This window comes from Ammodytes marinus, assembly GCF_949987685.1.
Source record: "Ammodytes marinus genome assembly, chromosome: 9".
Taxonomy (NCBI): domain Eukaryota; kingdom Metazoa; phylum Chordata; class Actinopteri; order Uranoscopiformes; family Ammodytidae; genus Ammodytes; species Ammodytes marinus.
The window spans coordinates 27680372-27696759 of record NC_137213.1 but is presented as its reverse complement, the minus strand read 5'-3'; the positions used below and the strand labels follow the sequence as shown (position 1 = coordinate 27696759).

Here is a 16388-nt window from a genome sequence, read left to right as displayed (position 1 = left end):
TCAACAAATATTCCAATGAACCAAAATTAAAACTTCCCACAGAATGTGAAAGTAATAGGGGATTAATGCTTTAAAAGTGGAGTTCACACACACACGCACACGCACACACACACACACACACACACACACACACACACACACACACACACACACACACACACACTTATATCATCATATTGCTAATTGAAACAGGCTCAACTGAAACCAATTTATCTTAACAAAAAGGCCTTTACACAATTGAGAATAACACTTCTTTGTTAAGAGAGAAACAGACTTTAGAAAAACCAGCCAAGAATGTTGATTTGTCAGACATCATGGGGAGTAAAACAAACAGACTGTCTGTGGCTATTTCACACCTCAGGACTCCACTGAACAATCATTTCCCATTCCGCCCCATTCCTGAGTGACTTCACTGTTTGACTGTGTTTGTTTGTTTGTTTGTTTACTGTCCTGCATTCATAGCAACACACACTTGGCACCGCTCCACCTCACAAATAAATGACTCTGCCAAAATAATCAAAGAAAACAAAAATGACATTTAAATTCTACTATAGTTGGATGGCAAAACTATTGAGGCACTCAGAACGAAAAAGCAAAAAAAAAAAATATACTTCTGAAGGACAGAACTGGACACTATAGCTGTTGGTCTCCATCCATGTGTCCAGTGGCTATTGACCAGTCAAGCAACCATGGATGGACAAGTGGTTAAGGTGTGGAGCGACAGATGCAATTTTACCAACAGGGGTTCAAATCGTCTTGGCACAATTAATCAAGGTAATTAACAACGATGTTTGAAATTTAGTGCTACATTTCCTACAGGAGAGGTAACACAACAATGATGTAAGAAAAGGGCTAACTCCAACCAATGGTCATGTTTTCAACCTCTGTTACGACCCTGGGCCGTATGTTTCTAGTTCTGTTTTGTTCTGTGCTGTTTTCCTTTTGTTTTCATCTGAGAGTGGTGTGGGAGTGAGACCTCTGTGCGTGCATGATCTTTTCTGTGCGGGTGCAGGTGCGGGTGATTGGCTCCATGAGTGGCGGAAGCTGATTGGCTCACTATCAGCCTCCGGGCATTCGGGGGCTCCGCGGGATTCACTCAGCCGGTGGCATGATTGACAGCAGCAGCACCCGCTCACGATTTCCCGAACCACGCTTACTATTCTTTGTTATGTGTTAGTTGTTGTATCAGATTATGTTTCCGTTGGGGTGAGTTGCCTTTTCTTTTGCAGAGTTTGTCTCTTGGTTTTGTTAATGTTTAGGTTAGGGTTCTGCTCGTGCTTTTGTTTCCAGATAGGTTGTTTTGGCGTTAACTCACCCTGAAGATTTATGTTGCTTTTGTTCGATTCCTGTTCAGTTATAATAAATTAACATTTATTTTACTTAAGAAAAGTCGTTGTGTGGTGGTTTGGGGAGCGGGGAGCGGGTACCTGTCGCATTTGTGTTGTGTCTCTGGTTCCCCTTGACCGGGGCATAACAACCTCTCAGAAAACATGATCGACTTCTGGTCAATTTGCAACGCTTGAAATGAACATTTCCGAATCGTAAAGTAGTTAAGAGATATGTCAGTGACCAGGATGGCCGAGTGGTTAAGGCGTTGGACTTAAGATCCAATGGACGCATGTCCTCGTGGGTTCGAACCCCACTCCTGGTAGAACATCACTTTACTTGTTTCAAAGACATAGATGATGTAAGCTGATGATTCCCCAAAGGCACAAGGCTCCACACACACACACACACACACACAAATGGTGATCAGTGAAAACAACCTGATGCATTTTATCCTTGAAATTGCACAAGATTGACTATACAAGGAATACAATTGAAAGCAAATCTGTATCGGATCTGTTTATTTTGAGTAATGGCAGTATGGGAAAAATGGCCGTTCATTGTTAGAAAGTGACAAGTGTTGGGGCACTCCGGTGGTGTAGTGGATAGAGCGCTTACCATATTGACTCCGGCCTTCGTTGCAGTGGTCGCGGGTTCAAATCCGACTTCTGGACCTTCAGGTCATCCCCCGTCTCTATCTGTCTCCCCATTTGAACTCTGTACTATCTAATAAACACTGAAAATGCTAAAACATAAATAAAAAAGTGTTTGTCGGTGTCTGTCTGACCTGTCAATGATGCCACACATGTCGATCTGCAGGTGGCTGTAATTTCCCAGAAGTCTTTGCTGCACCATCATCAGGTCGACTGGCTGACTGTCCACACGGAGGAGACGCATGCAGCCCTGGAATGTATCGAACGGGTTTTTACAATCTTGACCACCGTCTTCTTCAGCAGGACAACCTGGGTTAAGAAAATAAAGATGGCAGTTAATAGCCAATCGAAACACAGTAAAGAGAGTGACATAAGAGTAGTGGACCAATCAAAAACAGTGATGGTCGACAAGCGGAAGCCAATATATCTGCAGTATTTAGTTAAGTTGGTTTATTGGTCAATGGCTACATTGAAATGTGTCTTCTCGAATATCCCCTCTCAAGTTACCACACTTCGGAGGGGGTCAGAGCGCAGGGTCAGCCATAGTACAGCACCCTCTAGAGCAGTTTGGGGTTAAGTGCCTTGCTCATGGACACAATGGTAGAGATTGTGGGCAGGGTAGATAGTAATAGTTAACCACCAGTTTTCCTACTAACCGGTGCCAGGGATCGAACCAGTGACCTCATGGTTACTGGTCATCCCCTCTTTCCTCAAGGCCATTTATATAGTAAAGAAAATAATGACTGTGCACTCTATGTATATGATGAAAAAAATTCTAAGGCATTAACAGAACATGCCTGCACTGAAATATTGCTGAGCACAGAGAGAGGACAAAGAGATGAGATTTAAGTGGAACTAGACAGAGAGGAAGCCAGTGGAGAATGATACAAAAGGACAAAACAGCAGGTAATATCAGTGACTGGTGAGTAGACTCCAGCTCAATGCAAGGTGCTCTTGAAGTTACTAGGAAAATCAATGAAAAAGGAGAAAAGGAAGAACTGAGGCTTACTTCAGGCACACTCACAAAGAGCCATGGATATAGCTTAAAAGCCTTTATTAGTAAGGGGGGCATATCGGGTTAATATACCAAATGCCGACCTGTTTCCACACACACACACACACACCCACACACACACACACACACACACACACACACACACACACACACACACACACACACACACACACACACACACACACACACACACACACACACACACACACACACACACACACACACACACACACACACACACACACACACACACACACACACACACACACAAACACACACTAGGGTCTTCTTAAGGTCTTGATTAAAAATGTTTTTCAATTAATTACGCCAAAAGGAGAGAGAGAGATTGGAGAGAAAGGAGAGAGAAGAAATAAAATAGGAAAAGAAAGGGAGGAAGGGCAGCATGATAGAGAGACAGAGTGAAAGGGAGAAAAATGAGCGAAAGATAAAATAGACTTATAGACTTCCATCATAAAACAGCCATGAGCAAGTCAAATAAAACCAAACAGATAGTAAAACTCGCAGTAGCTTCTCTGTATAAAAAATCACATCATTTTGAACTACATTTACAGTTGAAAAAGTAAATAAAAAGAAGAATAAATTATATAAAACATTCAGGCGGTTTGCAGTTACTACATCCAGGATAAAAAGCTAAAAAAAAAAGTAATCCAGCCATAAAAAAGGCAGAGATGGTGTATTTTATAAAAATAATAGTTTTATAATGTTTTGGAAAAGATGCCTGAAAAGAAAATTGATTGATTGGTTGATTGATTGATTGATTGATTGATTGATTGATTGATTGATTGATTGATTGATTGATTGATTGATTGATTGATTGATTCAATTTATTTCAGACATATCAAAATTACGAAACAAAATGAAAAGCATGAAAATACAAAAAATTATGTTCAAATGATTTCACAAAAAAAATAAAAAAATAAAAATTATATATTGAAATTCAAGCTATAAAAAAGAGATTCCACAAACTTATTGCAAAATGGAGTTGAACTGGAACATTCCTTATTCAAATCATAACAACTCTTGAATACTGATATATGCTCTGACACGACTTACGACAGTTTGAATATTAATGAATATTGATTCAAAATATCACCGAGGCATATCCAGCGTAATGATGTTAAAGACTTGCTTGCTTGCGTCTCAGTTTCGGTTGAACTGTAACATCCCAGCAGTGATTGGCAGCTTGGATAACAGAATTTGAGATTAATGTATTTGAGCATTAAGACGTCCTGCCCCTTGCCTCCGGAAGGAACTCTAACTTCTATTTTAGCCAGTTGCCTATCTCCCACCCCTCCAAGCCAATTAATATGTTTTAAATTGTAACACACACATAGCCCATAAATATATATTTTTTTTTTTTATTATTATTATTATTATTATTATTATTATTATTATTATTATTATTATTATTATTATTATTATTATTATTATTATTATTATTATTATATTTGACTCTTACCACCGAAGAAGAGTTGCCTTCCTGTTGTGACGGAGTAGCTGCCGTGGGCGACGCCTCCTTCCTCTGTATCCACGGTGATGGTAACACGACCTCGTCTGGAGATCAGCTCCACGGAATGCCACTGACCGTCATTCAGCCCGGAACCTGGGGAAACATTTATAATTATAATAGCTGGACTCCACTTATACTATATAGCACTTTTCCCTGATTTTATTGTTTTGAACACATTCACCCATCACACACAAAGTCATACACCAATAGCAGCAGCTACCATGCAGGGTTGCAAGCTAACTATCGGGAGCGATATGGGGTTTAGTGTCTCTTTGCCCAGGGACACTTAGACATGTGGTGGGGAGACGGGGGATCGAACCTCCGACCCTGGAACACAGTGGATGACCGCCCTACCTGCTTGGTCGGTAAGAAAAGGTAAGGGGTTAGAAATGTATTCTATAAAGGGGCGTTCGTGGTGCAGTGCTCATGTCCTCCCCACCTTGCCCCAACCCAACCCTGTCCTCCAAAAAACTGTCTCATAAAAGCAAAAATGCCAAAAGAAAATCTTAAAAAAAAAAGAAATGTATTCTATAGGCTCTCACACGTACCTGCAGTGATCTGTAGCAGTGCCCTGCCGGCCTTGTGGATGTGCAGGTGGAGTGTGGCCTCCCTCAGCAGCAGCCAGGCCACACCTCCTTCCTGCTGCAGAGTGAAGGTCAGCAGAAGCCCCGCCTTGTTCCAGCTCCGGAACTGGAACCCCACGGACACGCCCCCCGACGACGACACCCCCGGCAACTGGATAACAATAACATATAATATTTTTTTGTATAGCATCTTTCATACATTGAATGCAGCTCAGAGTGGTTAACACCGTAACAGTATAATGGGTAAAACAATACAAAGTCATGGCAGGTAAAAACTCATAAATATTCTAAAAAGGAGACTACTGTTTATGTTATTGTCTTATATGTATTTTTGCAACTTGAAGAAAAAAAGAGCAAAAAAAAAGGCCTATAAGAAATTATTTTTAAAAATTATATATATATATATTTTTAATAAAAATACATATATAACATAAAATAAGATAAAATAAATAGAAACGGAATGCTGCTTCACCTGCAGGAAGCTGTGGGGGCCGGGGAACGTCACGGCAACAGACACTGGCTCAGCACAAGAAAAGGTCACGTTGCCCTGACGATAGAAAAAGATTTTAGAAAATGATTACTGGACAGATATGAAACAACATATAAACATGAATATTAAACAGTTGCGGAGGGCGTGTACGTTTAACCTTGTGACACAATGACCTCATTAGCAAATCCCCTTGACAACAGTAGCCCTGGAAACACCAATGTCACCCAGCTTATAGAGTAGGCTAGTAGGCCATTTTTCCTTTATTTATCCTCGAAAGATCAACTGAGGGCTGACCCTTATTTACAATGATGTCGAGTAAAATTACAATACAAACACAATGTAAATATACAACAAGCTGACAAAGAGACAATGAGTAGTCAGTGAATAGGGGTTAGAACGCATGGGCGAAACCACTGCTTGTTTTGGGGGGGTTAACTCGTGTCCTCCCCCCCCCCCCACATACTAAGAAAATTGGAATCTGTCCCCCCTAAATGTGCAGTAGAAAATGCATTGGTCTTTTATTAAAATTGAATGTAGCTGCTGTCTCCTGTAATTTTCAATTTATATTAAAATTGATTAACGTTTGTCAAGAAGAACTACATTAGAAACGTTATAATAAATAACTTTATGTGTACAACACACACACACACGCACACGCGCACACACACACACACACACACACACACACACACACACACACACACACACACACACACACACACACACACACACACACACACACACAATCACAGTCACACACAGCACAATATAGACATTCCCGTTGCGGGCCATTGTTTTGAGTAGTGGTGATGACACTGGGTCCATTGCTAAAGCTGCAGAAGTAATTTATTTCGGTCGGGACCGCTGTGGTGGGAATATCATCCCGCTATCTTTATATATCGCTCGGAAACACAGATGACATCTAAAAGCCCTTTGTGCAGCTGTTAAGGTGATGTATGGAGGAGCATGGCGCAGGGCAGGGCAGCACTGTAAAGTATAAGGTTGGAAAAAAGGAGCTATAAAAAAAAATCCCAGCCCAAAAATTCACAACTAAAATCCCCAGTCACACACCTACACACACATACATCATTGAAGGCTCTGCTTATAAGGCAGGTATAGGAAATAAAGAAAATAAAGAAATAAAAACTATATGCAAATGGACTCCAACTTTTCTTAACCCATTCAGAACCAGAGTCAAATTGATATCCAAACACAAATACATATTGTAATGTTCTATACTCAAACTGCACTCAAGAAATAAATACTTTAACACAAGTTTTTTTTTGGCCATTGGAATAGTTGAACAAACGCAACACGCGACACCAACTCATAATAAAATATTCTATACTATTCTATATTTTTAGTCTTTAGAGAGTTTATTAATCTTTTAAAACAATAGTTTTCTAATATATATAAATTATGCAATGCTTGAACAGGTTAATACTTTAGTACAGAGGGAGATATAGCTGGAACTATTGCAAAACAGCCTCCATTAGATCTTCAGCCATGCATGTGATGTGAAGCTCTTAACCCCCTTTACACCAAGATGTTAAGCTTGTCTGCTCTCTGGTCGTGCACTGTAATGAGGGAACGCTTATTAGACATGGTTCACACACACACACACACACGCACACACACACACACACACACACACACACACACACACACACACACACACACACACAAATAAACATAGGTTAGTGTGCTGACGTCACCCCTTAATTGAACATTTTGAGCTATTTCCTTGTATTTTTAATTCAATGTAATATTACTATTTTATATCTGGAGTTGATGAATATGCACTAAGACATTTGCGCTCTGATGCAAGCGACAAGGACAAACCTTAACTACAGAGAAAAGCATTTCAGACTGGACTCTGGAAATTGTAAGGGAAGTCGTTAATTGGAAATATTAAACTTCAATCAAATGGACCTTCAGAAATGCTTTGCAGTGAATATAGTCTTGCAAAGAAAAAAATGTTTGTGTAGCAGTGGTGTAATTACTTGCCTGCCCTCAGTAGATCTTCAAGGCTTAACTCCATTATTTCAAATGGAAATTATTAAAAACGTTTGGTTTTTCAGATGACTGTCACAACCATTTTCTTTTGATAATTTAAATGGCTTAAATGTGTAATAAATGGCAAAAACATTAATAAAGAAGGGTCAGTCCACTATAGCCTTTCCGTCAAGTTAAAGCTTCATTCACTTATTTTTGGCTATAGGGGGCAGAATAACTGACACAACATTTTAAGACATTTCCTTGATCGATTATTGGCAAATTTAAACAATCAAATCCAAAATACAGTGGTTTTACATTAGACTGTTTTTTTAGACAATTATTACACGTTTTAGGCGGTTAAATTATCTTTAGCCTTATATAACTTTAGCCTTGTAAGATGTGTGTTTGAATCGTTTCTTGTCATCTGTAATGGTAAAATGTACTCACCACTGCAGTAACTTGGTGGTCCTGTTGTTTAGCCAGTTGTATCAGGTTGAGGCCGTTGTACAGAAGGTTCTCCAGGCAGCCATCGAAGTTCCTCTTGGAGTTGACTGGTTTCTGAGAGCGGACGTCCTGGACTGCTCCTACACTCAACTGTATGAGGACAGATACACCCACGATTTGGCAAATATGATATGCTGTATATTGACTGTTTTAATGTAAAGCAAGTGTTTGTGTTTATAAAATGTTCATGTTGATGTGGGTTGAGAAATTATACAAAGAATATATTTTTGGCAGCTATATTGACAATGTAGAGTAGTTTTAGGGTTGATTTTTTTTTGTTTTAACATCAAGTGGATGTTTCTGTTGTAAAAACAATTTTTTAGATTTTCCGAAAGGTGGAGAAAAAGATAGGGTTGATTTTTCTAATACTTTGGGAGTCTAGAGTCACACTAGAAGGGACTCAAATTGTTGTTGAAAAAACATGAATATGATATTATATTATTATATAATGCCTTTGCATAGTAGGTGAACTTTAAAATAAAGAATGCATGAGTGGATAGGGAAGTAATGGCAAAGGGGTACAGGGCTATTTCAGTCTCTAACTCATTGACGGTCTGTAACTCTGGTTTTGTTTGTGTTTTTTCTTACATTTTTATATTTGAAATTAATCAAATTCATTAATACATTTATGTGTTACTGTGCTTTTAATCCCATCTGAGTGTGACCCTCTGTGCGTGTGTGTGTGTGTGTGTGTGTGTGTGTGCGTGCGCATTCGTGTGTTAGTGTGTGTGGACATCCTCCCACCTGCTTTATGTCCCAGTGTGTGAAACCTTCAGGGAGTGTGACTGTCTCTGTGTGTGTGTCTACAGTGAGGTTGAGCTGAGAGCCGCGTCGCTCCACGGCCAGACGGTGCCAATGCTGATCATCCAACAGGCTGCCCAGGGAGGACACAGGCTGGGGGGCAGGGGAGGGGGGTATACCTGGAAGAGATGAAGGTAGAGAGAGAAGGTAAGGCAAGGGAAGTGTATTTATATAGCACAATTCAGACACAAGGCCATTCAAAGTGCTTTACAGGGGCACATTAGAAAAGGGCACATTAGAAAAGCGAACAAATAAAACATTTAAAAGCAAATGAATAACATTTAAATAAAATAAAAATGACAGGTTAAAATGGAAACAGAAAAGTCTTCACACTTGATTTAAAAGAGCTGAGAGTTGCAGCAGACCTCAAGTTCTCTGAGAGTACACACATTACTGAATTATTTTGTGGTTGATTTTGGGCTATTTTGCTTCCATAACAGGTCTTATTTCATACAACATCCAAAATGTACATTCAGGTGTTTATTTTACTAAATCTTGTCTGTTTGCGTCGGTATATTTCTCCTAAACAACCATCTTAAACGGCCATTATCTCAATATTATTATTTTTTTCTCTGGACCAAAGATTTTTCTTTCTAAATCACTTACATCAGCTACACTTCCAATAATCATTCTTAGCACTAATCTGAAGGTTACAGAAATATTTGTTCATACTGTATGTTGTTCATTGTCTGATATATGATACATTTTGTTCTTGAAAATATAGTGTATATGAAGTATTTTTTATTCATCAAATGAAATAAACGCTTTTTCCAAGATCTGCTCTGTAAAAACTGTTTACGCTAATATGTTCTAAAAAATGCAATAAAGATTTGAACTCTGGCTTTATCCAACAGGAATGTAGAGAGAAAAGTACAGACGTTATAATAGGGCAAAAAAAAAAGCAATCAGATGCCGTGATTGCAGGAGAAAGAAAGGCGTAGGCAGGAGTCGACTGAGCGCACACAGACAAATTATTATATTACAAAGTTATTGAAGACTATAATCATCTGGTATGAAAATGGAAATTATAGACATTTTTAATCAACTCATCATTGCAGTTTAATTTGCAAAAGTCTGAACTTCATTTTTAAAAAAAGAAGAAGAAAAAACCTACGCATGAGACTAGAGAAAGATAAAGTAAAACGTCATTACATTTCTTTGACTTGTGGGGATGTTCTTTAGTGTTATCAAGTCTGCTCTGCTATTCTGGTTATGTAAGGAGAGATAACTGCAGGCAAAAACGTAGCTTTTTAAAGGTCAATACAATTTTGAGATTTTTCGCTATTTTGCTTCCATAACATTTCTTCTTTCATACTAGTATGAATAAAAGGTCCAAAGTGTACATTAAGGTGTTTGCTTTACTGAACCTTGTCTGTGTGTGTGTATATTTCTCCTACACACAAAAATGTCAACTTCTTAACTTTCTGTTATCATTCTTAGCACTATTTTGAAGGTTATTAAAAAAGGATTTGTTTATACGTTAATGTCTGATTTATTATGATACATTTCATCCTTTAAAACAGGCTGTAACATCTAGAATTTTGGGTTTTTAAAGAGATGCAAATTTATGAATAATTAGTAAGACACTTCCAAATTTGCATATTTATTCAAACACTTATGAAAAAAAAAAAAACGGTAATCAACTTGCAAAATGTCATGGTGATATTTTGAAGTTAAAAAATGTTCCCCTATACACCTGCAGTGTCAGGTATTTTCTTCTGTAGTTGTATATAATCTATGTGTCTGTTTTGGTCTATTCTATCTTGAGTTATCTGCCCTGACAGCCTGTATGTTGTTTGTTATCCAGTTTTCTCCTCATTACCTGACCTGGCTAGTCTAGACTACTTTCCTTTTCTAACGATGTGACCTGGTTGTCTAGGGAACACGGAACCCGATGACAGCTAGACAACACAACAATGTGTGTATGTGTGTGTGTATTTGTGTGTGTGTATTTGTGTGTTTGCGCTTATGTACTCATCTGCTCTTATGCGAGGGTGTAAGCATATGAGCAATATCAACACTTATATGTAAATGTATTTGTATGTCTGTAGTGTCTGTATGGGTTTCTGCCACACACACACATGTATTTTTAGATTTTTTTTCAACTCCGTGTTTTTTATAGCGATTGTATGTGAAATAAATAAACTCAACTAAACTAACAGCAACCGCCATTTTGTGTCAAAATATTTCACTTTCTTCTCGGCTTCCCACAGAGAGGATCGCACCGAGGTCAGCAATCTCTCATCTCATTATAAGGACTAAAAAGCATATCAGCATAATACTAGAACAGAAGAACTGACTATACTCACATATGTGAAAATGCTTAACTTGGAATAACTACGTAGGAAACAAAGGGAGATGTTATAAATGATAAATGAGCATCAATTCTAAACGAGTCGATCAAAGTACTAAGAAATAGAAACTTTGTATTTTTTTCTGCTGAGGGGAGAAAGAAGTGTAGAAAGAGCTGAATACAGTCGTTCATTAAAAATGCATTATAGCTGTTCTGTAGGGAGACACTAAAGTCCAACTTCAAAGAGAGACTGATACACAGAGGCAGTTTTGGAAGAAGATGGACAAATGTAGTTTGCAAGCACATTTTTTGGAGATGCTATAGTTGGCTGTAGCTTTAGATGAGACAAAACAATGGAAAAATGAATTAAATATTTATAAAAAAAATTAAAAAAATTAAAGAAAAATCTGAATAAAAAGAAAAAAATCTAAATCAAAAGGCAATTGCAACATTAAAGAAACTAGACCCGGGGCGCTCTGGTGGCGTAGTGGATAGAGTGCGTACCATATTGGCTCCGGCCTTCGTTGCAGTGGTCGCGGGTTCAAATCCAACCCTTGGACCTTCACTGCATGTCATCCCCCCCTCTCTCTCTCTCTGTCTCCCCATTTCAACTCTGTACTATCTAATAAAGCTTGAAAATGCCAAAAAAAATATCTTAAAGGCCAGAGCCAATATGGTACGCACTCTATACACCACTGGAGCGCCCTGAAACAGACACTATTCAATAAAACCAAAGATACTACTCCAATTGACGCCATACTTTATCAAGCTATTACAAAAACACACAAAAAACAAGCACCATTAATATCAGTGAGAATTACATTATCCTTCTTCCTCACTTCTGTAGGCTGCCTCTGTACAACCTCACCCAGACAGAGATAATTAGGATCAATTCCAATTCACCCCTTCACCCTACCCCTTCGAAGTGCGCGTTGACGTGAAGGGGCAAGGGGTGTCCCAATTCCCTCTGGCGTCAAGGGGGTAGGGGTGTAAATTAGAAATGGGATTGGCCCTTATGGTGTGGTTCTCATGATACTGCCACAGTTATTACGTTGAGTTATTTAATTACAGTGTGTTTACGAGTGCAAGAAAAAAACAGAAATCAATATGACAGGAACGATGGCAAGACTTCAGAACAATTCACACGTCTCGAATTGCATTGATTAATGGAAGTCTGTTAATGTTGTGGTGGTAGAGAGGGAAAAAGGTCCTTATAATAAAGTGTTTTTTTTTCATGGATGATTTGATTACTCGGTTTTATTAGCAGGAATCAATATCAGAGATCAGAGGACAAACAAATAGAAAATCATACAAGTAAAAGTGAGGTTGTATCACATTGTCTGTCTTACGATGATAGCAGAGATGCGTCGTTGGTGTTTTAATAGCGATTCTCTCATGAATTATTGATCCCAGATGTTGGAATCTGTCAATTCTATCTTTCCAACTTTACCGAAGTCTTGAATGGTAGGTTTGTTTTTGACATCTCAACTTGTTTTTAAGAGCAAAATGAAAAAATGATTCCTTCTCTAATGTTTCTCTCCTGTGGCCCTAATACACCTTCATATGTTTTAATCACAAAATGAGAAATTAAAAAGCTAGTCAAAATGCAGCGAAAATATTTCCAATGTATAGAACAAAAATGCTTTAATATGGAGAGTGGGAGTATTGGTTGCAGTCGGGGGAGTTTTATTTTGGCCAGTTTTAATTACGCTCACATTTCTCGAACAATTAAACAACAAAACTCAACTGAACAGAAGTTTAACATTGTGTGAGGACAGCTGGACAGGTCGGTAGGTAACACAATTGACTTTGATACGGTAAACCAGGGTTCAACTCCCGGTCAGGGCAAGTACAGTGACCCTAACCCTTAGGCAAGAAGAAGGCTGACTGTCTACCTCCAGCTGTAGGTCACTTTGGATAAAATCTCCACCGTCAGCTTTCTACATGTAAGTGTTTTGTTCTGTTGTATAATAATAATAGTGTTGCTGTGTGTGTGTGTGTGTGCGTGTGTGCGTGTGTGTGTGTGTGTGTGTGTGTGTGTGTATGTGTGTGCGTGTGTATGTGTGTGTGTGTGTGTGTGTGTGTGTGTGTAGGGCTGCATCTGCTCCAGGGGGTCAGACAGAAATTAATGTGTAGACAGACAAAAGCGCGCCATGGTCAATGCACAGAGCACATGACCTAAATCACAGCATGTGTACTGTAAGCCATGCAGTAAAGAAAAGGTGAGATGAACTAGCACGTATGGAACTGAAAAGGAGTTATGGCCACTTTTATAAGGGAAGATGGATAAATAGGCCAAGTGTTGATATAAAAAGACAGAGATACATCACCGAGAAGGAAGAAAAACCAGAAAAAATGGTTGGTGGGGGGATATTGAAAGGGTAAGTGTGTGTCAGGGTCAAAGGGTCGATACTCAAAAGATTGATTGCTAAGTGCCGCAGAATTGAATGTTTCCTTTACAGCATACCCAGGAGGCAAAGTGGTTTTACAGGCATGGGATGTTGTAAAAGGTTGTTCACCAGAAATGATATAGGACCTTCAAGGATCACAACCTGAGTGGACAACCTGGTCAACTACTTGATGGAAAGCTACAGGGGGCGGAAATAGAAAATCAGAACAAGAAACTTTGCCAGTTTTCAACTTTTTTGCAGCTTATTGCTATGTGTTTTTTTTTGGGCCAATATTTTAAAGTTATTAAATGCGGCCGATGGGTTTGCTAGTTTTGGTGCAAGCAACATTTTCAGGGGAAGAAAGTTCTCCTTAAAATGTCGTAAACATTCTTTAAAATGTGATTTCCTTTGCTAACATATTTTATGTGGTGAAGTGACTTATTTCACAAGGGTAGATAGATAGATAGATAGAGAGATAGATAGATAGATAGATAGATAGATAGATAGATAGATAGATAGATAGATAGATAGATAGATAGATAGATAGATAGATAGATAGATAGATAGATAGATAGATAGATAGATAGATAGATAGATAGATAGATAGATAGATAGATAGATAGATAGATAGATAGATAGATAGATAGATAGATAGATAGATAGATAGATAGAGAGATAGATAGATAGATAGATAGATAGATAGATAGATAGATAGATAGATAGATAGATAGATAGATAGATAGATAGATAGGAAAGGAGAAACAGAGGTGATAGAAAAGGTAAGGTAGATGTTTGAGAGAGGTAAAGGATGGAGGGATGTTTAGGAATGGAGAAAAGGCTTGAAGAGAGAGGGAACGAATGGATGGATGGACAAAGTATTTCAGCACCAGATGGGGTTCCTGATGAGAGGTGAGCCAGATGGAGATGACTCAGCATGGCAGCCTCACAACCTCTGCTTTAACCCCATTTACATGCACACACACACACCACACACACACACACACACACACACACACACATACACACATACACACATACACACACACACACACACACACACACACACACACACACACACACACACACACACACACACACACTCACACCTCTTGAGTCCAGCCCTAACACATGCTACAGTGGACGTGAACCATCCATCATGCCTGTAACTAGACGGGGATGGAGCCAAGATTTAAACCAATCAGGCGGCAGCGTGCGCCTCGTAAATCTCACACAACCGCAACTAATATAAAGTCATTCCAGAGAGTTTACATTGTCTGCAAACTTATACGATGTGTCAACAAAGTCCCTCACACATTCAACAACAAAGAAGAAAAGCTATATTGCTTTTTGAAACTGTTTCAGCTTCTGGGTGATAGAGATTGAATTATTTTCTTGAGATATGTGTACTGAACTTGCAAAACTTTTCCGATAATAATTTTTTTTGGATCGTTAGATAGACATACAGACAGACAGACAGACAGACAGACAGACAGACAGACAGACAGACAGACAGACAGACAGACATACAGACGGACAGACGGACAGATAGACAGACAGACAGACGGACAGACGGACAGACAGACAGACAGACAGACAGACAGACAGACAGACAGACAGACAGACAGACAGACAGACGGACAGACAGATGGACAGATGGATATATAGATAGATAGTTGGATAGTTGGATAGATGGATAGACATACAGATAGACAGACCGACAGACAGATAGATAGATAGATAGATAGATAGATAGTTGGATAGTTGGATAGATGGATAGACATACAGATAGACAGACCGACAGACAGATAGATAGATAGATAGATAGATAGATAGATAGATAGATAGATAGATAGATAGATAGATAGATAGATAGATAGATAGATAGATAGATAGATAGATAGATAGATAGATAGATAGATAGATAGATCCTGTGTGTGTGTGTGTGTGTGTGTGTGTGTGTGTGTGTGTGTGTGTGTGTGTGTGTTACCTGTCCTGAGCATCAGTTGAATCTTCCCTCTCTCTAGCTCCAGACTGAGGCCCAGTCCTGCCTCTCCCTCCGCCTGCAGCAGCGTCCCACAATTCCTCTGGGTTTTAAACTGCAGACTGATGAGGTCATCACTGTGCGTACGGCTCGACCCGGGACTGAACCTGTAAACCAGACCACCACCTCCACCTCCACCACTACTGCTGCTGGAGCCAGACACACTCACCACATCAGAGGCTGAAAGACACAAACACACACAGAGCAGTCAGGACTTTCAGCTCATGTTAGTGTCTGTTAGAGAGCAGTGAAGCATTCAAACCAGAACTTAGGCCTAAGTGAAGTGGGTAGGGTGGTCGTCCATTCGATTGCAGGGTCAAAATGGAGTCAGATCATCGAGTCAACTTTCATGCAAAGTTTGAAGAAAATCCCACAAAGCGTTCATGAGATATTGCGCTTACAAGAATGACCCTGGACGGACGGACAGACAGACAACCCAGTAACATAATGCATTTGCCCTTCAGCTATCAACAGCACAGAGCCATAAACATGCCCACATTCCCCATGACCAGGCAAAAAAAATTGTGTATTTTACTTATTTTTATATTTTTTATTTTTTATATATATTTGTGTGGAGGAAAGCACTGCAGTGTTTGGAGGGTTCAAGTCAACAAAACATAATCATGGATCAAAGTCTGCTGTGAGAGTGTGTTTCTCAGATGATGATTGAGGGTTTTAACGTTCAATTTCCTTAAAATATAGTCTCTCTACTGCGATGGAAAATAACAAAAAAATCACCTCCGTCTGTTTGGGAGATTCAGC

The 16388-nt window shown here is 39.1% G+C and overlaps 1 protein-coding gene across 1 annotated transcript in view; it reads right to left on the bottom strand.

Moving 5' to 3' along the window:
- Positions 1-16388, bottom strand: part of LOC307255838 (contactin-associated protein-like 4) — a gene marked incomplete at both ends in the record, with an annotated part of 119235 nt that overhangs the window by 39125 nt on the left and 63722 nt on the right. The window contains 7 exons of the mRNA XM_080034639.1: positions 2114-2288; positions 4475-4618; positions 5074-5260; positions 5582-5656; positions 8045-8191; positions 8846-9021; positions 15573-15806. Of these exons, the coding sequence (XP_079890765.1) occupies positions 2114-2288; positions 4475-4618; positions 5074-5260; positions 5582-5656; positions 8045-8191; positions 8846-9021; positions 15573-15806 (1138 nt within the window). The remainder of the gene's footprint in view (positions 1-2113; positions 2289-4474; positions 4619-5073; positions 5261-5581; positions 5657-8044; positions 8192-8845; positions 9022-15572; positions 15807-16388) is intronic.